Raw genomic sequence first — 27,124 nt, 5'->3', positions numbered from 1 at the left:
ATAACTGAAGACTATGTGGAAGAAGAGATAAAAACTCAAAAAACCCCAACTGTTGCAAAGGCAATCACTCTCCACCTCCCACAGGTTGAACAATGCTCAGTCATTTCACAATCAAAAGACTGCTAACCCCTCTAAAACCCCCTCTTTTCCCTTTTATTGCTGAGCATGATGTTATACACTAAGGAGTATCTCTTTGGATGGTTGAGGTTATCTCCCCTTCTATCCTGTTGTGCATCCCCTAGTCTGTTCTCTGGAGTGGGGCACATTGAGAACCAGAGAGAGCCGTGATGCTCTGAAAACACTGCTGGAAAATTAGTGCATTGTCAGTTTTGTTTTGGTAACAAATCTAAAACAGAGTGCCATATAAGGATCTATGAAGAAAATTAACTCAGTCTTAGCCAGTCTCAGTACAACTGCCTTATTATAAATTGGCATCATTCCTCTGATTTTTTTTAATTTAAGCTGGAGCTCTAATAACTGGTAACTGAAAAAAAATTAGTTTACACACTTCAATGATTACCTCTGTGTTATTTGAAACTAACTGAGCTGCTTAAACTATGTTATTTGAAAACAATTAACATTTATTCTCTCTTCCCAGTTTAAGCCCCTATTAGCCTGTTTCTAACCAAACTGTGGAAGAATTACCACTTTCAAATCATGTTGGCACTTTTTCAAGAAATAAAAAAGTCAAATATCTCTGGCAATATGTTACATGTATATAACAAATGAAATATAGTGGATGGTTTAATTTCTGTATACCTTAGCATTGTTAAAGAAAACACAGCAATTTTTTCTGGCTGTAGATGAAAGTACATCTTCACTAAGAGTACAGCTTAAGTTGGTTTTCATGGTATTTTTTGAAGATGGAACACACTTAAGAGTTCTGTGCTGTGCTCTGAAGCACCAGTCTTCTTTGGAGGGCAGACCTTAGGGCATGCACTACTCTGAGAAGAGCAGGACTATACTGCTAACGTGGGCCCTTCACATTTCTAGCTATGAACACCAAGAGCAGAGAGACCTGAACTGTCTCTCTGTTGAGAGACAAAAAGTTGAGAACCAGAAAAATTGATCCAGAACAGTAGAGGGGCTGTTATTTTTGGTGTAGCCAGAGTGCCTTGAGGATGTGTCAATTCTGTTTCCAGATCCAAACTGGGTTGTGTGGAAGGGGGATGTTCACTGGGCCTCCACCATACCTCCCAGTACCTTCGGCTGACTTATGGAGGAGCAGCTGAATTGCCTTTGTCTCTGCATCTGGGAGCAGCATCACAGGAGCAATACAACATCTCTGTCTGGGAATGGCTGGTAGGAGAAGACCTGAAGCACTGTTGTAAATGAGAGATTTCAAATTGCTTAAATTTCAGAAAATATTAACTCATGCAATTATTGTTGTTTCTAATAGAAGAAAATCATTCTGCTGAAAAGGTGCTACATTACCTCACACTGAAATGTATTCTCCTTTGCTAGCATATTACCTTTTGGGTTGGGCCCAAAATACTCCTTCAGTAATAATTTTCTGTTTAAGTGTATTACTCTTGTATCCTGGCTAGAATGGAAGTTCAATGACCATCAGCTGATTTTGCTAACGTTGATCAACACTGTAGAAGGCCTATGAGTTCCCTTTTTTTTGTAGTTATGTAGATATACTATGGCCAGACTTTCACCAAGCATGCTGCTTCTTTTTCTTTGATCAGTTTGTGCAGCTGTGATATCCTTTACAGAATAAATAAAACAATAAAAAGAATATAATGCACCTTTTAATAACAAAGTGGAAGAGTATTTGCAATCAGCCTTCCCTTTACCCAATAGCCAAAAAAAAACCCTGGTTCCAAAATTATCAGTCTTTCCATTAGACACTCATACTCCCTTACTCTCCTTCCCCTGCCTCTCCCTTTCTGTTGCAGACATCATAACTGTACCAGTCATGTTTTAAAACACATTCTATAATTGGTCCCATTAACATCATCAGTGAGATATTTAATTGCTTCTATTGCAGTTGGTCAACATATTGGAATTGTGTTTCATTTAATCTATGTCAAACCCTTACAGAAAGTCCAGTTACCGCACTTCACTTTTCTGTTTATTTTCCAGTGCAGTATGTGTTATAACGTGCTGCATGCTGAGAATTCTCAGGTTATAAAGTACACAACCAAAATCATTGCTTAAAAGCTTTTGGTCATTGCTTATGCTTCTCAGTCCTAATGCATCAGTGAAATCTTTGGAAGAAAATTACAGTGCATGGAGATTTTAGAAAATCCACATTGTTTATTTTTTTATTCGCATATTAAATGTAGAAAATAATCTCACACATTATTATTTCTGTTGGAACCAGAAATCTCTCACACTGTGCAGAAGAAGGGAAGGCAGTGTTACAGGGATTAATAATGCATCTAATATGAATCTCTTGATAAAATTAAAGATGAAAGAAACAACATAAAAATAGCATGAAAGCTGAGACATCAAAACACAAAAGCATGGGCATTCTGAATTCAGACTGCCATTTCACTTTTAATACAAACTTTTATTCCCAGGTGTGTAACAAAGAACAACACAGATTCAGAGCATCTTTGAGCCAAATTATTACATACATTTATTAAAAAAAATAGTTCAAGAGCTTTAATACATGCCAAATCACATGCCAGTAACTTACTTGTGCAGGAAGGTAGTAACATAATGTACTATTGAGGCTCCCTGACACTTCAAATTACAAATCCCTATTTTCATAGCTTATAATTTTGCAAAATATTAATGAATTGCGATCAAATTTTCTATGACAGATGCCTGCCTGAGGCTGTTTCTTTGGTGGGCAATATTCAATCAAACAACTCAACCATTTGGGAGAATTGAATTAGGGGAAAATTAACATTAAAAAGTGTTAAATACCTGATTTTATAAAGACAAACCATGCTTTGAAGCCCAGACATCACAATTGCACTCAGGGTGATTTTTTTACCATCTTTTAAAAAATAAAAAGAAATTTGACCAGTTCTAAACATGAATAGGAAACTATAACCCCATTTCTGCATACTCTGGAAAAAAGGTTGCTAGAATTTGATTGACTGAACACCGTTCTCAGTGCTGTGTACAGAACTACATGTTCTGGGCCTCAGAGAGACTGAGGGCATTGCACATCACTCAACCACATAGGAGTCATCCCAAATGAATGAATGAGCACACTTTATCCCTTGTGGTTCCTGCACATCACAACTCTGCACAATATTTGCTGTGGTTGCTCACGGTTTAGAGGGAAAGGCTGAACTAAGATGACATTAACCAGCACCAAAGAAGGCAAAGAATCAGAATCTCCTCTGTGGTCAATGAATATTCTACTGGCAAAAAGAAGCTCAAAGACATCACTGTAAAAAGTATCCACTAAACATAGTAAACCAATATGAAATACCAACTCATTTCTTTACTCGGAAGTACTGAGTATCATAAAGCTTTCTGACAATAGTTCTCTCCCACAGAACAACACAACAGCAGGGTCAGTTCTTGGTGATAACATGACCACTATGGGTAAGGAGAAGCCACATGATTACTAATGTAAGAAATAGTGCAGCATTCAATCTGCTTGATGAACCTAGGGTATCCATTTTCATTAAGTAATAGAGAAAAATGAATGGATGGGGATGGACGGGGATGATAACCTTGTAATGAATGACAAGCAAAACTGAAATAACTTGGGTTTTTCTCAGCCTTACCAGAAAAGCCTTCTCCCAGTCCTCTGCTCCCAAGCAGAAGTATTATTTAGAAGAACTAGATTATTCAATCTGCAGAGCCTGAAAACAGCCCTAAGGCTGTGAAAGATTGGCCATTGTAATTATAATAACTGTTTCCTAACTATTAAAAAAACACAGCAATAACAGATCATGCCTTAAAAAAGGTAAGAAGAACAATCCTGGGAACCATCAGCTGGACACACCAAGTGCAATCCTTGGTTGGATGGAGGATGCGTATCATCCTTTTATGAGCATGCAAAAGATAAGAGGCAACCAAGATCAGCACAGATTTACAAGGACAAATCCTACCTGGCCAACATGGTTGCCTTCTATGACAAAATGATGGACTGGGAAGGTAAATGGTAACACTTCCTGTAACATTTACTCCACTAAGGCATTTGACAATGCTTTCCCCACATTTGTGTGGCTGAGAAACTGTGGTGAGATAAACAGTCATTTAACTGGGCTAAAAAGTGGCTACAGCACTGTGTTCCAAGGCAATATTCAATGGCTTGAGGTGTAACAATTGGTAATGAAACAAATACTCTAGGGCTGGAAAGCAGTCCAATATTTCCTCCTGGATGATGAAGCAGAATGTTCCCTCAGAAAATTTGCTGAAAAACTGACACACGATGTGATTCAGGTCTAGGGACTTGAGAAAAGTGAAGAATGAGTCAACAGAAGGTTTGTGAAGCTCAGGAGGAAGAAGGATTAAATTCTGCACATGGGGTGGAATGACCTCATGAAGCAGAACTGTCTGAGTGGCACCTGACCAAAAGGACCTGGGGGCTGCAGTAATTATCAAGGTGAATATGAGAAGAACTGTACCACCAGCATGAATAAGGCAAAGTGCATATTGGGCTACACTAGTAGAAGTGAGGCCAGTACTTAATGTGTCACTCAACACAGCATTGACAAGGCTGCGCCTGGAGTGGCATGTCCAGTTTTTGGCTCAGCTCAAAAGGAGTGTCAGTAAACTAGAAAGAGTCTGTCTGAAAGCAAACAAGCTGTTCAGGAGCCTAAGTATGTGGCCTACAATAAATGGAGAAACATATAAGTGTTAGTCTGGAAAAGAAGAGGCTAAGGCACAGCCCACCGCCTGAACAAGTGCCACTGTAAACATGACCTGACCAAATATTTTGAATGATAGACAATTTAATAAGAAGCAGCTATAGCAAGTGGCAGCATGAGAAATTCAAATTGGATATTATGAAAACTTTTTCTCTGTACAGATAGCACAGCATTGAAGCAGTCTATAAAGTGGTGAAATCATCATCCTTTCTAAGACAGCATTAGAAAAAGCCACATCTGACACCAATCCAGACATTAGCCTCACTTTGAACAGGAGGTGCATTACATGGACCACCACATACCCCTTCCAGCTACCACTTCTGTGAGTCTAAAACAGAAAAAAAACCCTAAACCCTTCAGCTAAATCTTAGTCCCCCCAAATAGTGTAATTTGGGAGATCTGAATTGTCCAGGAATAAAAACACAGCTGAACAGACATTACTAATAATTTCCATAGTCCACTCTTATTATGTTCAAAACTCGTTTTTCACTCCATTTCCACAAATAGATTTTACCTGGAGAAAGATTCAATGACTTCTAACTACTTGACATCAGCTATGGCAAGTAAATTTTTCCTCTGTAGTAGACCATCTATTACTTAAACCTTATTTCATTTCCCTCTGCAGAGTTTAACATCTCTTCAGGGTCTTTCAGTTTTTATAGAAGGACGTTTCTGTCAAGAAGAGACTTACTGATACAGAGTTCTGCTAAGATGAAAGAATTTCTGAACATAATCACCAGGGGAATAAGTTGTAGCAATTCACAAGATTCATAGTTTTCAAAATTTTAAGGTCAGAAACAGGAATGTGGGGAATTACCAGATAATGCAGCAGTTTCACAGAAATGGGTTTAGTTGGGTGATAATATAAATGTGAATTAACAGTGCCACTCTGATGCAAAAAGGAATAGACCATAATAAAAGTTAGAAATAGACAGTCTATAAACAATTCTTCTGTTCTACTCTGCTCTGGTCAAGCCTCAGCTGGGTTTCTTTTTCCAATCTTGAACACCACAGTTTGTGAAAGATTTGAAACTGAAGAGAGCTCAGTGGAATAGTATGAACAAGTGGGATTCTAGAAAACATAACTGGAAAAAAAGAAAAACATGAATGAATTATGATTCTTTAACCTAGGAAAAAACAAAAAAACTGAAAAGCAGAAATTTTTCAAATATATAAAAGGTTGCAAGTAGGAGAGAAGGAATAAATTATTTTCCATGACCTAAGAGATAGAACAAGAAATTACGTGTTTAGACTGCAACAATGTTCAAAATTAGGATTAGAATATTAGAAAGCAGTAATAAAATGATAATAATAGTGAAGTGCTGAAATAGATTTTCTGGGAGATTATGGACTCTGGAATTCTAAAGACCTTTGAAAAACTGTTTGTGATTGACCAATACTCACAGAGATATTGCTCAGGAATGCTGCAGATTAGATAATGAATATACTGAAGTGGACTATATGGAAATCAATTAATTTATTAGCCTGTTCCATAAAATACATTAGGCATTAGATTGCATTGCTCTTTTTTTTTTTTTAATGAAGGGATAAAATTTTTGTTTAAAAATATAGTAGTTTATCTCTCCTTTGGATGTAATTTGGTTTCCAGCCATCTTGCACTGATAGGATGTTATCCTGATGCCATGAAAATTCTCACTATTTCAATTACAAAGAGGACTTAGGAGTTTGAGTTATGTGCCAGAAATATTTCCATACTATAAGTACTTTTTCAAGCCTTTGCTCATCAGCACAAGTAATAACCCAGAAAGTGAATATGAAAACAAGACACAATTTCGGTTAATGAAAATTACTCAACAAAACAATTTTGCTCACTTATATATTTGATAAAATAGATATTTTCTCATAAGCTATTTGTGGACAGAAGGGGGGAAAAGACAAGAAAGAAATAATGTGTCAAATTAATTATGCACTAAGAATCATGGGCCCAGTTAAAACCGAGATGAACATATGTGGTTTACATCATTTTCAGTTCAATTTATTACAGTTGGATCTTTTCAGACCCTTTCCTCTTTATTAGCTTCAGTTATCTCTAATCCTCAACTAGAGACATAATAAGGCTTAATCATATTTGCTGTGGGTAGGTTATCAAAGCCCAGTTTCCCTGCCCAGGTATCTATTGGGTTGCAAAGAAATCTCTGCTTCTGGTCCAGAAAAGTATTCATTTGTCCAATACTGTGTATGACTCCAGTTGTAAACCCAGCTTGCATGCTGCTGTCAGGATGTTTTATTTAAAACAGCTACTTTTTGTTTTTTTCTTCTGGCAAATAATCTGTGAACAAAGAAATATATTACTCAGTCATACAAAACATTTTTTCAAGTCCAAGTTAAATTCAGCAAAACTTTTCAGTTCAAAAATATTCAGCATTTTGCAGATTCTAAATATTTTGCTTTGACATTAGCATTTAGTCATTAATTAGGAAAAAAACCCTCATCTTTCAAAAGAAAATGTTACTTGCCACTTACTTATGCTTCATATATAATTATCTCATTTTTCCAATAATAAAAATATTTAAGAAAAATCCATTCTTCGGGTCAAAAACATTGACTTAATAGAAAATTACACTTTCATAAGTAAATTTTTTTGTGTGTGTGAGGGAGAGGTTTAATGTCTGGTAAAGTCTGGAAAACTTCAGAGCTTATAAGCTGTCTTTTTTTTTTTTTTTTTTTTTTTTTTTTTTAACTGAGCTAAAAGACTCACTGGCCATATCAGGGCTGTATAATTGTGAATTTCACAATATTCTGGACATGGGTTACCATCTCAGCCTCAGGTTATTATCTCCCCATGAAATGGCCATAGAACAACAATCCCTACAAGCTTATCCCAGGGATCAAAGTCTTCAAAGGCCTTTTATCATTAGCAATCCTCTCATACTCTGCCAACACAGCACAGAGGCCACGCTTTCACACACAGAATTTCATTTCTATTGTGGATTACTAACCCACAAACTTGATGACATCCCAAATAATATAATTCTTATAGCACTGTATATAAAACATCAGTGATGGTCTAAGATTCAGGAAAGCAAAATGAAATGAGAATGCAGTTATATTACTGAAGTTTATTTGCATCTGACAGCACCCCCATATCCCATGTTCCCTGTATATTGCTTATACCTCCCCTGGAGAGATGTCTGCCCTGGAGACAACCCTTGTCCTGTATAATTGCTATCAGGTAACACAGAATACCTTCTGTGAGGCAAAAGAAGCACGAATATTCCTCCCATTTACATAGGAGAAGGTAAGCAGAACAGAGATTAAGGAATAGAGCCAATAACAGATTTAAACATCTAAATAAGGATTTGGAGAAAATGGAGATGTTTAGGCAGAAACTGTAATCTGAAAAGCAAAGCAACAGCTGCTGCCTAAACTTGGAGGCACTTAAACCCAGGAGAGACTGCAGATTTGAGTTTACAAGAGGTTAGTACTTCTCATTAGAGCCATGCCTGAAGTTTCCTGAATGTAAGCAGCACAGCACCTATCGACAGGGGCCTGCTGTGAACTCCTGCTAAATCCCCAGGGATCCTCCTCTGTGCCGTGCTCTGCAGCACCAACCATTCAACCCAGGCCCCAGCACAACATGAAACCATGAGGTTTCAAAACATGCCTGCCACAAATTGTGATGCATTTGACCACCCAATCCATAATGAGCAGTAAAATCTGAAACCATGACACCAGGAAAGTAGGATACTGTGGCAGCAGCTCTCTGGCCACAGAGAGCAACACATAACTATCTCAGGCATTCTCCTGGGAAAGGCTGTGACAAGATCAGAGAAAAGAATGATAAACAATTCTTATCTTCGCTTGCTGACCTGTTGTTGTGAACATGTGGAATGTGTTACTGAGATTTGTTTACCAAAGGGTGGTTTCTTAATTAGCCAGTGGTGATGGTGTTTGGACTGGAGGACCAATTAGGTCCACCTGTATCATAACTGTCTATAAAAGCAATGGGTTTCTTAATAAGTATAGGATAATAAAGTGATTGATCAGCCTTCTGTGAATCATGGAGTCAATGCTAATTATTACCTGGCTGGAGGCCTGTGATGACAGAATACAGTTATGTTTTCTGTTTTGTAGGAAAGATTGAAGCACCTATTTTTGGATGAACATTCTTATCTTAAGGCTGTTTCCATTAAATAGTCTTTGAACTATGGGAATAGAAATAGGAATCAAGGTTCCTTTGCCTTCATGTGAGTAATCTCTAAGTTAAAAGTTTTGTTCATGTTCCTTTGAATAATTTTCTCAACAAGGGCAGTTACAACATGGTAACTGGAGAATAGCCAGATAGCCTGTAGTGTTTCTTAACTAATATGTACACCCTTAAACTGAATGACAGCGTTTTAAACCACTGTGGCTACATAAGGAACTAAACCCAGAATTCTGACACCTAAAATAAGTAATATGCCCATGTTTTAAACAGAAAAGTGCTTCTAGTTCTTTAAATAATAATTGATGGCACCAGCCTAAGTTTCAGTGATGTGACCAGGGTCACTAAAAGACTTTTTACCACAGCTAAGAGTAAAACAAACTGCTACAAAACCAATCTTGTCTCAAGTCAGATATTCTTTTCGTTCCGTCATATTTTTTTTCTACTAAAATCAAATTAATTTCTGCTTTTTTTAAAGGGGGAAGGAAGAAGTTAAGGTACTACTGTCATACCTTGTGCAACTTGTCCAGATCATGTTCAAATCATGCTGCATCTTCTAAACTTAGGGATAAACATACATTTTTCATGGCTTTTTTTCTTCCATTATTATTGAAGGAACAACACAGCTAAGTAAAATGAGCTGTAGTCTACACTCATTTATGTATTATACATAAAGTAGTTGGTTACAGTTCAGTATGCTACAACTCTAAAAAAAATCCTTCTGTAAACAACAGTTTTGGATGCACACAATCAGCAAAAACAGTATGAAGATAACAGGGTTAACCTGTGAGCCAATTAGCTGAGACAGACTTTTAGGTGAAAGAATTATATACATGAATAGACAAGACCCAAGATTGTTTGGAGACTGGGAAAATGTTGCTTGGAAATTGCTACTGAAAATAGTACTGAAATTACAAATTTGGGCTACTCAATATTTGTTGAGCAGAAACTTATTTTTAATGGCATCACCAGGCAATCTCTGGCCAATGACTTTATTCAGTACTTATATACCTTAGTAAATTGAATGAATTCTAACTGTATGCATTTGTCATTCCTAAGCATCTACAGCTGTATTCTTTCTTTGAATGCAGACAGAAATCTCACTGGATTCAAAGAAAACTGTGTGCTTGTATTTCTGACAGCCTTTTCTTATTGTAGGCAGGATGATGCTGGTCTGGCCCCAAAAATGATATGCAACTTGAATGATTTAGGTCTCCAGGACTGGGCTCTGTATTTGAAAAAGAAAAATAGAAGCTCCCTTCAAAAGGTTTTAATATATAGCAAGGTATGATTCCCTTACTGAATCTAGTTCTGTAACTCAGTCAAAAGGGGTCAGCTAGCAGCATAAACCATGAGAGTGAAGCTCAAAATGTTTATGAATAGCAAGTGTCACACAGATTGAATTTCTGCTTTGCTATTCAGTCAAGGGGTATTTATTAGTGCTTGTAATATTTAGAAAGTAATTTTTGACTTCAGGTATTGAAAGACCCACAGATAAAATACATTTTATAAAATATTAACTAGCGTAATAGAAGGAAGCATTGGATGCTCATTTTATTTCAACATTTAATTTTCATGGGAGTCCTTCAGGGCAGCAGAAATATCATACATATTATTAAAAATGAGTGAAATTATAATACAATGCAGTTACAGAACAATGACTTAATAAAGGATCCCAAAGCACATATGAAAATGGAAAAAGTTAAGCAAATAACCCTGTTATAATAGAAGCAGGCAGATATTAGGTTGCATACAGCTTTACAATTTAAAAAAAAAAAAAAGAAAAGAAAATATAGTGGACAATCTCTCTAGTTTTAAAGGGGAAATGCAAGAAAATATCATGTCATACTTAAGAAAACATTTTGCCTTTTTTCTTTTAGTAGTCTGGGGAAAAGCTAATAATAAGATAATCATAATTAAGTAACCAGTATGCACTTGGAAATATATTTATTATCTCTTTCTCGTTAAGCCATTTAGGGACAAAGTTAACACATCAGTGGAGATTCATACACTTAAAATGTAATTTTTGTGAAGAAGCACAACTTTATTCCTTATGGTCCGGTACTTCTGAAAACATTTCCAATCTTTAAAACTGATTTAGGAAACCCTGTTTTCAATTGCAAAATGTTAATTGATGAAAGAAATCAAAATGTTGATCTGCCATGTGATAGTAACCCACCCAACAAGATTGCATTAGAAGACAATTACAAGCCCTTTTGAATTTTTTTTTCTAGCAGCTTATTTTTTGAAGTTTTACTACTTTCTGGAGATATTTTTTCACTGTACAAACATTACAACGTCTTTTTTATTTTAGATTTATTTGTAGCAAGACCTAGAGAAGACTGTGGAATTTTTCCTAGTAGACTGCCATTATTATTCTCCTTTTACAGAACGAACAATGTAACCACCTTTATTAAAGCTATGTCAAAATCCTATATTCAGAAGGGAACAATATTCATGACTGTTTCAGTTTCAGAGCACCAGCTCTGGAGTGCCAACACCTTTAAAAAAGATGTTTTCTTCTGGCAGATATTCAACATCTTGCTATAGCAGTGCTGTGAATTCAAGCTCACCCTGTACCTACATGATCACAGAATAAGCTATGAAAGAATTTGAAGAAGTAGGTAGTTGGGGTGAAAGTTAGCAATCAACTGGAATCCTCTTACTCAGTATTAAACATAATATGAAACTGTCTTTACTGAAAAAAAAAAAAACCCAAAAAGACCCAACCAACCAGCCAATAAGCCCCAAGCCCAAATGAGTGAAATAAAAATGAAATAAAAATAAGAGAATAAAAATTCTCTTATACTGAATCTACCTGGAGCTATATATGATTAAACTAGCAAATTTAAGATCAAACTTGCTTTACCAAGACCTTTCAAACACATAGCCACTGCTTCTGAGGCTACAATCACAAGGCTAGACTATATTTTATATTATTTCATAACACAGAAAGAAAATTATGGAAATAGTATGAACTTTAAGACTACAGTCTCAAACCAAAAAAAAAAAAAAAAAAAAAAGCTTTGCCTAAGTTTAATATTCTACTATGAATAAGTGAATTCTCCTTATTTGACTGTGGTCATGTCTGCTTAAGGGGTTTTGATGTTGATGTTGGACTTTTGTTTAGTTTCTTCTGTCTATATGAAAATGGTGACATTCTGAAACACTCAAAATAACTTTGAGGAAGACATAAATCAGGGGAAATAGAAGGATCAGGAAATGAAATTCACTCTTAATTGATCTAACTTCATGATCATCAATATCCAATTCTTCAAAAGTTCATAAAGGATATTGCTGTAATCATGGGGTAGGCTTCTTTGCTTATAGCAGTAATTTAAGCTATAACATCCTCCCCCCTTAAAAAAAAAAAAAAAAAAGCCTATGAATTCAGTTCAGTTTCCATTTAGTTTACAACACAGACATCTAAATGAAAATCTAGTCCGTCAGCTATTTTTCTTTCATACTCCAAAGAATGAATAGGATGTTACTGTCAGGGATCAGAATGCAAGATCTACAAACTCTTCCATCACTTCCTCGGGGTTTGCTATTTTCTGTTCAAGATCAGGTCTGACAAGATGAACCTTGGATAAGATGTCCAGAAGAAAAGCAACGTTAATGAGAAAGAGTTTTGAGAAGCTAGGATGGGGCTTCAGGCCCTGACTTAGGAGCTGACTTTGGACCAGGCTGCTGAGTTGGGATGGCCTTGCATGGCCTCCATGCCTCCCTCAGCTTTGCCTCAACTGGCCCCAGTCCAGCACTCCTGCTCTTCTCCTCTTGCCAGGGCACTGGGAGGCTGCACCTGTGTGCAACTCCAGCTCTCCAAACCCTGCTGCTGCCCAGCACCCTGACCTGCTGCTCTCTGAGAACTTAAAAGTGACTACCCCATTTGGGATTCTGTCTACATAACAGCTTTCCAAAGATGAACACTTTTAAATTAAGGTATTTCTTCCCATTCCTCCTCAAAATCTTTCCTACTGCAATATCTTTTTGGTTGTATCATTTGATCAGAAATTAAGTCTAGAGTCCTTAAGAGTATTATTTGATAAACAGGAGCTGGGTAGAGTCCAAGCAGTTGACTACACAGGCCCAGCCTGTGTAATTCATACAATTAGTATTATTCATATAATGAATTGGTAGCAGGGCCTTTTGAAAAGCTTTGGACAAGTCAGATACTATTTTTCCATATATTTTAGAGATTAAAATGGATTAGGAATAATTCCTAAAAGGTAGTTTGAATGCAGTTACTTGATTTTGGAGTTTAGAACGTTCGAACGGACAATTAATTATTTGGTTATACTGTACCTCAGGGCCAAAATTGTCCTGGACAATTTTACTTACAAGTGACCCTGTGAATGCAAGAATCATGAAGTTACCAGAAGCCAGCAAAAGAGCAGAAAAGAGGCAAAAAGAAAAACTGTGACCACAATTATCTTCTTGAGTTTTACATCTTACATTTCACCATCACTGCATAAAAATGGCAAAAGCTATCCAAGGCTGAAGGGCCAAAATCTGAAAAGGACCACAGCGGGTCATCTGGTCCAACCTCCCTGCTCAAGCAGGGTTATCCCAGAGCACATAGCACAGGATTGTGTCCAGACAGTTCTTGAATATCTCCAGTGGGGGAGACTCCACAGCCCCTCTGGGAAATATGTTCCAGTGTCTGCCCACCTACACAGTAAAGAATTTCTTCCTCATGTTCAGGTGGAACTTCCTGTGCATCAGTTTCTGCCCTTGCCTCCTGTCCTATTGCCTAGCACCACCAAGCAGAGCCCTGTCCATCCTCTTGACATCCTCCCTTCAGATACTGACAGACATTGATGAGGTCTCCCTCAGCAATCCTGAGGCTGAACTGGCCCAGCTCCCTCAGCCTATCCAAAACCTCAGGACTCTCCCAGACTAGTTAGATGTAGAAACTGTATTTAGTTTCTACCAAGTGTAGAGTTCCTGAAATAGATAAGAGCTTCTCGGCCTCTGAGATTCAATGTTAACAGGATTGAAATGGACAGATTTATACAATCTAAGGTTCATAAAAGATAGGAAAGTTTCCACCCTTATCAATTTTTTTTTATCTCTGGTTGTTTTTTAAAACATGTGTTCCTAAATTTTTCTGCACAAATGTTCTCCACTCATTAAAATCAACGGTGTTTTCAGCTCCACTTTTAGCAACAGGGGTCCAAGGCTCCAAAGCTCAGCTCAAGGCAGGATGAAAAGAACATTTAAAAAATAAGGTTTAAAAAATAAGCTACTGATTATCTATTTTGCCACATTTTTAAGGGTTTTTGCTGTATTAAATTAAATATAAATGCAACAGTTACAAAATGACAAGTATGGAAAAAGGCACAAAAAGAAAAAATAGCAATGGAAAAATATAAATTCACTCTCTCAGAGTAGAACAGGACAGAGCCAGAGATGATGATGTTATCAGGTTTCTTTCTAGGAATATTGTAAATTCCCATGTCCTGGTGCAAGGAGAGATTATGACCCCAGTTAATGGGCTGAAGCTGGTCAATGGAAGTGTGAATAGAGTAGTGCTGCACTGCCAGTGCCACCATCTTAAGAGCAGCCAAGCCTGCACTCACTGCTTTGCTAAGGAAGCACTCAGGAGTTAAACATCTAAAGCAGATAATAAATTCATTAATCAAATTAGCTCAGACAAAACAAGCATCTCCAGCAGTGTCCTTTAATAACAGTTATATAAAAGTTTGGGATTTGTTGGTTGATGGCAGTTCTTTGTAAATCAACTTCTTGACACTATCATAAAACTGTGACAGAAGAGAAACTGAGGGAAAATTTCCTGAGGGATAGTGGAAGAGCACAAAGCACTGATGAGACCATGTACTGAGATGAAAACAGAAATGAAACAAAGAAATGGGTGCTGGAAGTGTGTTGAATAGAGATCATGAAGAGAGGTGAATTGTAAGGGATTGTAAGTGCTTCAACAAGAGACAGAATACTCTCATTGAGCAGACTTGCAAAACCACAGGGGATCACCACAAAAATGGTTAAAATTTGGCAGGAAATACTCCTCCTATTTTGGAGGGCAAGAGCCTTTCCTATACCCAGACTCAATCCTTCTGCACCTGCAGTTTGCTGAAGCAGTCTGTTCTGCACTGTTTTCCATGGAAAGGATGAAATAATGTTTTGTTTGTTTAGAACTAGCTAAAAATTACTCCACATAGCCTTGATGATTGGCAAACGTGGGAAGTGTGAACTGTGCGAGTGCAACCTAAAAAGATGCAGACTTTAAACGGGAAAAATGTAAAGTGTTTAGAAAACAGAAACTGTCGATCAAGGTCTACGGAAAATGGCTTTCAACTTGGACAAGCTTTAAAAATTAAGCACATTAACAGTTACTAAAAAAAAATCAAAATATTTAAACACTGTTTTACAGCTCTAAACCTATTAGTGTCCTCATAATTTAATTTAAAATGTTGCAGTTGGTGAAGGTCATGCTGTAAAAGAACATATAATTTCTGACAATCATTAGATAAGTATTTACACAATTCTAGCGATAAATAACATCCATCTGTTACGTTTAGACCTCTGAAACTTTAAAAAGCATGTATTAGAAAACAATCTCTTTTTTAAAATTTTTTTTCGAATTATCTTTCTGATTCTACAGACCATGAATGTTGCATCCTTAACTGCTGCAAATCAGCTTAATTCCTGTGAGTTTCAGGCTGTAACTCCTGAGTTTATGAGACATGGGAAGTCTGTAATCATCAATAGATTAGCTGCCACAATGGAAAAATAACTGATGTCAGTATTTGAATTTCACTAAACACATTTTTTTCTCCTCCATTTATGATATGCTGCCTTTGCATATATTAAAAAAAAAGTAATGAGAACAAAAATATGCCATTCTAGAAAGACAGCTATATCAATATTTAAATGGAAAAAGAAAAGGATTTTTCAGAGTAAACACATTTATCTAAGAGATTCAGTTTTTGATCCATATGAACATAGGTATACAGCTTGAACCTCAAAAAACTGAAATTCACTATTTTTAAGGATGTATGTCTCTCAAAAAAGAGAATAAAGTGATGGCATTATTCAGCTAACTAAACCTGAAGACTGACTGGGAAAAGGACAGCAGCAAAGAGAGATATTATCTATAAACACTGAAAGCAAAAATACTTATGGCTGGATGACAAAACTATTTTCACTGCAAAGAAATTAGTAGATTTACTTCCAGCTAAAAATGGTACTTTAATATGATTCACATCTGAACCAAAGAATGTAATTAGATTTTTTTCATGAAATGTCTTAAATATTTAAATTCTCACTTCTCAGAAATTCACACGGCTATGTAGCAGGACTAAGAACACAGAAGGACCAGGTTACAATCCTACCATTGACACAGCCTCAGAGGGGGAAGAGTTGTCAAATGAACAAATAATTTCTGAGTTCCATTTCCATAATGTGCAAAATTAGGTGTAAAAGTGTGTATTGTTAGTAGCTACTACAGATGACAGATTTTTAGATTTCATACATTTTTGGCAGAAATGGACTGCTACTGCCAGACAGTCTCATTTTTTTAAGACAAGCCATAGCATGTCTTCTAGTCACATCTGAGGACAACCCACAACTGCTATCTTGTCCAGATGTGGAAAGACAGAGTCATCTCTCTCACCTACTGCCAAACATCAAGCATTCCAACTTCACATCTAGGCGAGGGCAAGAGACAGGCACCTCCTTAAGGCACTTCATGCCATCCTAAAATAGGAGGTGCAAAAGGTGAGAGGAACAGCCCTCTGCAAATGCCTGTCTCTCCTCAGCAAAAGGAAGCCCAGGATATCAGTTCAGACCACACAGGTGCAACTTGAGGTTGCTTATGTGAGGCGAGAGTCACCCACATTGATGGACAGAGCAGCTCTTGGCCAGAGCAACTCTTGCGTCTCTCCTGGGTGGGTTCGTTGGATAGAAATTACTTCTTTTTTCTTTTTTTTCTTTTAATTTATTTTTATTTATTTCTTTTTTACTACTGTCCGGTGCAGGGGTAGCTTGGCAGCGGTTTCACGCGGTGCGCACGATCTCCAACCCCCTTTCCCCGGGACGTCCCGCCTGCCGCAGCCCCGGGGCCGGAGCAGCCCGAGGGTCGGGGCTCGGCGGGAGCAGCCCGGGGGTCGGGGCCCGGCGGGAGCAACCTGGGGATGCGAGCCCGGGGGTGCGGGCTCGGCGGGAGCAGCCCGGGGGTCGGGGCCCGGCGGGAGCAGTCCGGGGATGCGAGCCCGGGGGTCGGGGCTCGGCGGGAGCAGCCCGGGAGGAGCAGCCCGGGAGGAGCAGCTCGGGGGTGCGGGCCCGGCGTGTTGGCGGCAGCAGCGGAGCCCGGGCGGGCAGAGCCGCGGCTCAGCCCCGCCGCCGGCGGGCGCGGCCAATGAGCGCGGCCGGGGCGGGCTCGGGAGCGGCGCCGCCGCTACTTATCCTCGCCGGAGGGGCCGGGCAGCCCAGAGCGGCGCGGGCGGAGCAGCTGGGTGGCGGCAGCGAGCACGGGTGGCGCTTCCTCTGCGGCGCCCATGGGGACAGGACGACTTTAAAGGAGTTTGGGGGGGTTCTGGCGCTGGGCGACCACGGGTACGGAAGGGGACGGGAGGGATCCCTCGGGCAGGGGGTGCCGATCGCCTGCTTTTTGCCTGTGCCTTGCGGGGTCCCGGCCGGGCTGCCGGCACTGGGCGGGCAGGGCCGGCAGCTCCGGGGCCGTGCGCTCCTCCAGCCGCCTCCTCGCACGCAGCGCTGCCCGGCGCGGTTCGGCTGCGCACCGCTGGAGGGAGGGCTCGGGACCCTCCGGCCGGAGCCTCCCCGAGCCCCCGTAGCCCTCTCCCCTCGCAGAGCGGAGACTCCCGGTGCAACTCCGTCCCCCCCGCGCGGAGGCGGCGGACAGGCTCCTCTCCTGGCGCTCGGAGCCGGCGCTCCTGAGTCGGGGCTCTGCCCTGCCCTGCACCCCAGGGGTAGGGGGAAGGGTCCGCACTGGGAGTTTCTCCCTTGTACGAAGGAGAGGGAAGGAGTCGGGGAGGGATGGGGGCTTAGGGCGGAATCTCTGAAATCTTTTGTATGTGCCTTGATTCTTTTTTCTTTCGTTCTTTCTTTCCTTCCCTCTGCGTGCACTCTCCTTCCCATCTCTTGTTCTTCTCGGTGTCTGCCCACCCCACCCTGCTTTAGATCCGGCGATTTCTGCCCTCGCCTCGCCCTGTCATTGATGGGAAATCAACTGGATCGCATCACCCACCTGAATTACAGCGAGCTGCCGACCGGGGACCCCTCGGGGATCGAGAAGGACGAGCTGCGCGTCGGGGTGGCTTACTTCTTTTCGGATGAGGAGGAGGACCTGGACGAGCGAGGCCAGCCAGACAAGTACGGCGTGAAGGGCTCCGGCAGCCCTGGGCAGGAGACGCCCACCCACCACCTCCACCACCAGCTGGTGCTGAACGAGACTCAGTTCTCCGCTTTCCGCGGCCAGGAATGCATCTTCTCCAAGGTCAGCAGCGGCCCCCAGGCTGGGGACCTCAGCGTCTACTCGGTGTCAGCCCTGCCAGCCCTCTGCAAGCCGGGGGACCTGCTGGAGCTGCTCTACCTGGGGCCGTCGGAGCACCCGCCGCCGCACTGGGCCGTGTACGTGGGCGGCGGGCAGATCATCCACCTGCACCAGGGGCAGATCCGCCAGGACAGCTTGTACGAGGCGGCCGCGGGCAACGTGGGCCGGGTGGTGAATAGCTGGTACCGCTTCCGCCCGCTGGTGGCGGAGCTGGTGGTGCAGAACGCCTGCGGGCACCTGGGCTTAAAAAGCGACGAGATCTGCTGGACTAACTCCGAGAGCTTCGCCGCCTGGTGCCGCTTCGGAAAACGGGAGTTCAAAGCCGGGGGGGAGCTGCAGGCGGCTGCTGGCACCCAGCACCAGCAGCAGTACTATCTCAAAATCCACTTGGCAGAGAACAAGGTGCATACGGTGAGGTTCCACAGCCTGGAGGATCTAATACGCGAGAAGCGCAGGATCGATGCCAGTGGCAAACTGAGGGTGATCAAGGACCTGGCTATAGTGGATGGGAAAGAATAGGGAGGAGCAGGAGTACGTGGCTATCTTCCTTCTGCCCTGCCCGGGGAGACCAGCCTGCCGTAGAGTCAGGAGGCTGCACCCTCCTTCCGTGGGACGCGACTGGAAGCAGGATCCATGGCAACATTCCAAAAAAAACCAGCATTCTTTACACCCATAGCCAGTATTTTGTTTGGCTTTTAATAGCATTAATGCTGAAAGAGCGAGAGAGAGGAAGAAAAGAGGGGGGAGGTGCAGGAAGGCTGTTCTCAGAGTATGTGGACAAAGTCTCTCCTGTCAATCGATGTTGACCATTCTAGCAACATGCCAATAAAATTTCAAATTGAAATTTCTTTTTAAATTTTTATTTCATGGCTTTAATCCATGATAAGTTTTAAGCATCTGGGACTGTGGATGTGGATGTAGCTAAATGAGATTCTAGCTAATATTTGCCTTGTGGCCAACCAAAAGCATCAGTCATACTTTGCTAACTGGGAGAGAAAGGGGGTGTTGGGGTGGAGGGTAAATGCCTCTTTGTTTTGTTTCTCCACACTGCTGCTTCAGCCTCTAGCTGCAACCCAAATTTTGTCCCAACCAACTCTGCCAAGCTATTTACTAGGAAAAAATACTTTCACATTTCTGCTTGAAATCTATCACATTGAAAATATTTGCCTTTGCTTTCTGTTTGCAGCTCTCTGATAAATATCATAATGCAGAGCTCTTTCCACCTCTTCCCTTCCCTGCTGTTTTTTTCTTAAAAAAAAAAAAAGTTGGTGAGCAACTGTTTTCCTAAAACTAAATTCAGTGCTTAAAAGGAAGTGGTGTGTTTTGGAGAACAGCATAGTCAGATATCCAGACACTAGGATTTCATGCTTGAGCTATGGATTTTGTACCACTGCTTCAATATCTCTTCATAGACAGGTCAACAGAATCCTGCAAGAAATAATTTTGAATTCTGCATGTTGCCTCTTTGGAACAGCAATTTATTGCATATTTACAATTCCACTTAAAGAAATAGATGTAATGTGGCCAAGTTCATCTTGCATTTCAAATTCCCAGCAACTAAAAATTCTGTTCAGTGTAAGTTTAGAAAGCCACAGCAGCATTTAAAAGATGCCTTTTAATGTGATGTAAGCAATGCCTTGTCTGTATTTCAGATCCTGTTCACTCATTGCTTAATTCTAAGTTTTGAAGTGAAAGATCAGAGATTTAAATATATTTTTTAAAAATCTAAACAAGTATACTGGGGCATTTCTTTTTATTATTCTGAGCTGCATACAACTTGTAATTTTGTCTTTGCATGTTTCAGTGCTGGAAAGAAAATGCATTTGATTTTGTTCTCCCCACATCAATGTCAGATGACAGAAGTAATAGCTCTCTTTTGTATATATATGATACACTCCACCCCCTATCAATGTACTGTGTCCCAACTCTTTTTTTTTTTGTATTAAACAATGTGGTAAGCAACCTTTTTGCAACAGTAATTTCATTTCTACAAAGCATTTGCCTACTACAGCTGAAGATGTGAGGGTGGAGTGTACTTCATTATACTAAAAGTGTTAGCATAAATATCTTTAAGAAAAAGCAAACAAAACCCTGTACACCCCAAACTGCACCTCTTCAGTGAAGGTCATGTAATTGGCCTTGTCCTTGCTAACACATGTGGCAAAATTATGTGGTAATAGGCAGTGCTACTTTTATCACTTTTCCTAAAGTACCTTACTTAGTACAATATAGGGTAAAAATGTGAATTGTAATTACTGTAAAATACTGTTGAAATAGCCTCAAACCACTTCATACTTTTTAATAAATGTGTAATATTTTAGCTTTATGTAGGCAATAGTGGCTGTCTGATGATAACTTCCCCCATTACATGAACAGAATCTTCTACCTAGCGTTTGTGTATCTTATTGTTGTACATTAGATTGCCTAAATCACCTGTTAGAACTGATTTCCCTGTACCACTTGGTGGGAGCACTGTGGGATTGCAGAAAGGCATTGGCTTTAGAAGAAGGCACTTACAAAACATTAAAATCTGATAGGAGAAGGAAAGGAGGGCAAAAAGCAGTTAATCTGATTTTTCCCTTATAAAAAATATGCATTAGAGACCTGAGGTTGCAAGAGGCAGGGAGAATTAAATGAAGAGGGAATAAGTACCAGAATGTTTATGAATGAAGGCAAGAAGAATAAAGTAGAGTTATAGTGTTATTTCTGGAATGCTTTTTCTTCACATTGCTGTTAGATTAATGGGATTAGACAGAGGGTCCTTGGAAGAACAGAATTTTATGCCCTCACTAGTGAGAATTCAAAACATACTAAATTTAAACTTTTCACTGTGCTTTCTGGATATTCTTTCACTCTAAGCCCCATTTTAACTGGATTTTTTTTGCAATCATTTAATAACCTGGTTCATAAACATGATAACTTTCCTTGTCTTACCCAGCTAGATGTAGAATGGTATTTTGTAGTATATAAAAGAAATTATAGGAGATAGTGTATGCTTATTTATTCAAGCTCTGTCAGAGACCTTTGGCATCACTCTGAATTTGTACAAAGAAAGGTACATCAATGTAAGGCCTTAGTCTTTTGCATAAGGACTGGAGAAAATATACTGGAAATAGGAAGAGCTGGTATTAACCAAGGATATAGTATTGCCATGACTGTGTTCAAGTAGCAGTCTGTAATTAAGCAACAAGGGCACCGATACAGTTTCTTTTGTTATTTTTCTTTAGCTAGCTTTCAGTCCAGAGCTACTGACAGCAATCTGGTCCTGATTCATAGCCCACTGAAGTTAATGGCTCTTGCTGGCCAGTGAACTTTGCATCAGATTGTTAGGAGGTGGTTAAAATTTGTGGAGCTTGAGGAAGAGTGAGATTTAAGATGACACTTCAGAGACCAGAAGAGCCACCTTTCTGAGATGGGAGATCATGGACACAGGCAACACTGAGAAAATACAGGAAGAAAACAGACAAGTTCTGAAACAAGCAGTGTTAACCTGAGATGGCAGTAGAGAATCTGTTAAAAAGACAAATGAAAAGTGGATATAAAAAGTTGTTTAGTGCCTTGAAACAAGAATTGGAAGACAGGGAGGAGTCAGCTACAAGAAAGGCAATGATGTGAATGACTGACAGGTAAAAACATAATTGATTGTATTCATCATTCAGGGTCAGTGGGCCTGGTGGAGTTAACATTTCCATTTCCAGCACTAGAGATATTGAAAAATTGTATTTTATCTCTGGAATCTGTTTGCATTCTTTGGTCTAGCTATCTAGGGTAAATATTTACATCCCATTCATTGCTCTTGAAGTTCTGACTTGTAATATGACAGCAATGTCAAGATATTTTGCAGTCTTTCTTCCATGTCACATTTCAAGCTTTCTGTTAGCTATTTGAGTAACAGTTCTATAGAATTTATTTTGCTTAGATATGATTCTCTTTTTGAAATGCAATCTTTGAATTGCTTTGAGACTTAACATTTTATTAAAAAATTCAATTCATGTCCTCTAGAAACATAGAGAGCCTGTGTGTAATGTTTCCCTGTCATGACCAGAGTGTTTACTGCTTATTGGCTGTGCATATTGGGAGAGGACTCTAAGGATGGGTAGCAAAATAGGTTTTGCTACTGTCAGATTTTGTCTCCATCCTCATCTTATGTCTCCAGAGGACTTTGTTTTCATTTTCTTAGGATTCTTTTTCTCCTTTCAAGTGTTGTGGTTGTATAAAATGGAAAAAAAAAAAAAAACAACAAACCCAACCAAAACCCTTACAGCATGCTTTTTATGCAGTATGCTATTGATCCATAGTGGATTTCAGGTTAAAAGCAGGGTGCAACAAGACATGTCCTTTGGGGTGTGACAAGAAGTGGCCCTTGGTCTGTGCTAGAATGTGCATATTCTTAGTTCTCTTGCCTCGTTTCGAGTGTCTTTCATATTCAGGTAAGTAATGTGCAAAACTGCCAGAGTTTATAGACCTGTTTATGTGATTTATTGAACATATCTAACTCCAGCCGTGTTTGCTGGAGTTGATGCAATGCTGCCTCTCACAGAGCATCTTGTGGGATCAGGTGCCTCAGCCTGCCAAGCTCCCCACCCTCTGTCTGCAGCTGCAGAGGTCTGTGGAAGCTACTGCTAATTTCAAGATACAGCTATTTTCTGTGAAAGATTTCTACTAGAGTAGTGTATGGACAGTATCCTGCCCACAATTATACTTGGATGTGGCTAAAACATTCTATGTGCTGCTGCTTATTGTGTGAAAACACTCTGCTTCCTGCTTTATAACCCAGGAGAAAGAAGTCCCAGTGCCAAAGAAGTAATCCAGAAATACTTAAGGAGGTATGATTTGGCTGCCTTGCTGAGGGAGTTTTACTGCAGAATTAAGGTCTAAAGGATAACTTTACATGAGTAGAGTGTGATCAAGTGCTGCTGTTAGTTTGAGTGTCAGTGTTTCCATGGCAAGTGTGGAATTTATTTGCTTGCCTTATTATTATGAAATATTTAACTTTTCTGTCCTATGAGTTCAAATTTAATATGTGAAGCTGCTCTATGTTCATGGATCTTCTGACTCAATATTAGTTTGAGCTGTCAGAGCTTTTTACAAGTTTATTGTCAAGAAAATTAATGCATACTGACTGGGAACAGATACTTTACTGAACTGCTAGTAAATCAAAAAGAGAGTAGTGTAGATGTTAGGCTTAAAAAAGGGAATGAACTAAGAATCTTCTGTTACTGGGCATATCCATAGATTTTTTTTCCAGAATATATAGTTATAATCTATACAGATATAAGCTGCCAGTGCTGTGTTTTTCTAAAGTGGTTGTGGAATTCTCTCTGTTGCAAAATACTATTATCAGTCTAAATAATCTGAATCCCCAGTAAAGTTCTATTTTTTTTATATTGAAATTCCACTGAAGTTAACAGTTAATTATTCATATTTGCCTTTGAGAAATAAGCTAAAATTATTTTGTTAAAGGATTTATAATTGAGCAGCTAGTAATACTTTCATTTCTTAATTTTAAAAATTTTGTATCAAGCACAAATGTATTTAAGTTGATATGTCCAGAGGAATGATAGAACTTCCATTAGCAGAGTCCATTCAGTTTAAGAATATGGTTATTTGGGTTTTTTTTTCATATTTTTATTATGGAACCTTAGGACATTTCTGATTCTACAGATAATGCATATATGTAAAACTGTTTGCCAGATCAGGATTTTTAAAATAAAAGATCTCTTCCCTTCATGTGGCGTTCACTTTGGGGTAAAATCAAGGAGTAGGACTTAGCCAGGATCACAACCTCAGCAACAACCTCCTATGGAATTTAATAGAAGGCTCATGTGTGTGATGTCTACCATAAGGGCCTTAATTACATTTTCTTACTTGTACATATAGCAATCATCTATGCAAATTGGCATTTTCCTAGGTAAAGTGGGTTAATGCTTTTCAAACATCCCTTGGACTTTCTCTCATATGTCTGTGTGGGTAGATGTGTTGGGCATAAATAAAAACCTGGAGTTTATTGCTGTAGACCCAATATCTCCAGCTTTTTTGACAGGAACTCAGGTGGAATTTGGAACCAGTGTGGCTATGGCAGGAAAGGGTGGACGAATTTGCAGTTAAACTTCAAGTTGTTCAAGGAAGATACTGAGAGCTAACCTTGAAATTCCATTCTTTCTCTTCTCCAAGGTGCTAGGGGCTGAGTGGCTGTGCACCCCTCAGACATTAAACCATTCACACTTTGAAGATCCATGCTACTGCCTAGACAAAATAGGGTGAGTAAAATATGCAGTGTCTCATCAGCCTTAAGAAGCAAATAATTTTTCACAGTTTAAATGCTATTTGGATACAGTGTGGCATTGGCAATCCATTTTGAAAAGTCCCATTTTTAAGATGATAAACAGCATAATGTTTATAAATGGGAAACCTCAATAAGCCTTCTTGTTAATCTCTATACAGCACAGGTAAGAGCTTGTTCCCAGTTTATGTAAATAAAGAGTAACCGCGATTCAGGAAAATTATCATGGGGTAGAATTTGGAAATAAATGAAACAATCCAACTCCAGATTTAGTTCTGATGTGACACCATCACTACTGCAGGTGAATGAATAGCAAATTATCTAGTAGTGCAAATATATACCAACTTCTGTATTGTGACACTTCTTCACAGCAGAATATTTTTATGCCACAGAAGGAATATTTGTTGTATGTTATTCAATATGAGTAAACATACCACAATCTGGTCTTAAAACAGATCTTTTCTTCCATATGTTCCTATTGTTTCCATATGCCCTTTCAGTCAACTGAAAGCAATATAAAAACTAAGACTGAAAAATATACTAATTGATTGTAAATATTTAGGCAGAAATTTATATGCATATTGACACATAACTAATAGATGTACTTGCATATACATACAGATTTGCATACTGTGTGTTATGCATACACAAACATGACAAGTCTTGACTATTTTGTTAGTATTGGTAAAAAATGTCAGTCATTCCAGTATGTATATTATCTATGTAACAGATGGGTACCCAAGACTTCGCTGACAGGATTTTAGCACTGTTCAAATATTTGTTCTTTAGGGTATGCCATGGTCTTCTGACATCAGGAGAAGTGAGTTAAATATGTGGGGTTTGACATATTGCTACTTTCTGGAGAAAAAATATCAAGAAACACTACCCTTTGCAATAATGAAGTACCCTTTTAGAATAAACTATGCTGCTACTGACTTGTGTATTTATAAATAAAATAATGATCCAATGAAGAATCCATTTATCTTTCTCTTTGGCATCTTTAAATGGATAGTGCCACACTATCCACACATTTTAATAATATGAATGTGCTTCCACTCAGTTGAATATTTTGGAATCATATCTCTGAAATTAGTAGTGTTGTTCAGACTTACTCAACTGTTGTTGTGTAGTTGTTCTAAAGTAAAGAAGTGGCTGGCATTGATATTTCCTGATTTTTCTCATCTTTCTTTGAATTGATAAGTTTATTTCAAAGGCTAAAAGGTGTGACTTCGAAAAGCACTCATTACAGATTGGACATTCTCCATTGAATTAATTAGTGATTTTTCACCGGAGTTATTTGGACCACAGTTAGGCTTATACTAACTTCTTTTACAAACTTAATAGATAGAGCATGATAGGATTTTACCTATCCAAAATTCTTCGTCCTCATCAAACCACCTGTGGGTGACATGAGGCCCTTTTCTATGTACAAACCCATGACTAGAAATCACTGACTATTGGAACTGAATCCTTGCACAGAGATTTCTGTCATTTCCTATGGCTGTTGGAAGTAAGAGAATTTACTCCTCTATCGAGCCAAAGCCCTTTAACAAATTTTTTTATTGAAATAAATAAGTAAATGCATTGCTATTAAAGGTCAATCCAGTGTAACAGATAATGGACAACCATAACATTGCTGGTAATTAAAACATTGGACAAAGCATCAGCAGCAGCTTCTTTAAAGAGATTTAGATTGCATGTTAAGGTATGCCATCACTGACAGAAGTACCTTAGATGAATGCAAGGACCTATTTATGTTTATCAGAGACTATATAATAAAACTGTTAATATGACAGAGCCTACTTTAGCTTTGGACTCAGACCTCGTTACATGATATGTCAGCCTACCTGGCAGGATTTCTGGATTAATATTTCCAGCCTGTTCTGACTTCATACCATTGATTCTTCAGTTAGGGGTAATCAAAGGTCATTAATAGTGAAAAGTTCACTTTAATTGACCCGTTGACTCATTTTAATTATAGCAATATAAAAGAGTGTCAGGTGCTAGACCCCTACACAAAGGGTTAGTTAATATGCAGATTCATCCTGGCAGTAATTCTGCCTGGATCCCATTAGCTCTAGGTAAGGGCTGTAGAAGAGTTTCTTACTTTATCTCTCAAGTTGAAGAAATAGGGGAAAAAAAAGACTGGTAGAAAAAAAAGGTTCTGAAAAGAAATTCATATTCAGAAGAAATCTTGGGCTGTTCTTTTATGCTTGTGCTTTGTATACAGATAGACACATGCAGATAAAACTTCTCTGAGTTAGAAGCACCAGCTATAGAAATGATACCCTTTAAATTTTGCCATGCTAGAAGCTTGCATACGTACACTGAATAAAGAGGATAATATTTTGCTT

At 39.1% G+C, this 27,124-nt stretch overlaps 1 protein-coding gene and 1 long non-coding RNA gene across 3 annotated transcripts; one reads left to right on the top strand and one right to left on the bottom strand.

Moving 5' to 3' along the window:
* Positions 1-456: 456 nt before the first annotated feature.
* On the bottom strand, positions 457-16,802 carry LOC137470283 (uncharacterized). Its single transcript, XR_010996986.1, has 2 exons — positions 16,589-16,802; positions 457-1,289 (listed from the first exon to the last, which is right to left on the bottom strand). It is a non-coding gene; the product is annotated as an uncharacterized lncRNA (long non-coding RNA).
* A 573-nt stretch (positions 16,803-17,375) lies between these two features.
* LRATD1 (LRAT domain containing 1) lies at positions 17,376-19,343 on the top strand. 2 transcript variants are annotated; one of them, XM_068183438.1, is made up of 2 exons: positions 17,376-17,529; positions 18,115-19,343. In XM_068183438.1, exon 2 carries the CDS (start codon positions 18,152-18,154, stop codon positions 19,004-19,006), a length of 855 nt encoding a protein of 284 aa, XP_068039539.1. In that variant the 5' UTR covers positions 17,376-17,529; positions 18,115-18,151; the 3' UTR covers positions 19,007-19,343. The 2 variants fall into 2 exon arrangements, with proteins under 2 accessions (XP_068039539.1, XP_068039537.1); XM_068183436.1 differs by lacking the exon at positions 17,376-17,529 and adding an exon at positions 17,576-17,903.
* Positions 19,344-27,124: the final 7,781 nt, after the last annotated feature.

The sequence above is a fragment of the Anomalospiza imberbis genome, chromosome 3, assembly GCF_031753505.1.
Source record: "Anomalospiza imberbis isolate Cuckoo-Finch-1a 21T00152 chromosome 3, ASM3175350v1, whole genome shotgun sequence".
Taxonomy (NCBI): Eukaryota; Metazoa; Chordata; class Aves; order Passeriformes; family Viduidae; genus Anomalospiza; species Anomalospiza imberbis.
Note: the sequence above shows the minus strand (reverse complement) of the source record. Positions and strands in the feature narration are given on the sequence as shown.

Bases quoted from the DNA above. Each gene is read 5' to 3' on its own strand.
- LRATD1 (XM_068183438.1), top strand. From the start codon at position 18,152: ATGGGAAATCAACTGGATCGCATCACCCACCTGAATTACAGCGAGCTG.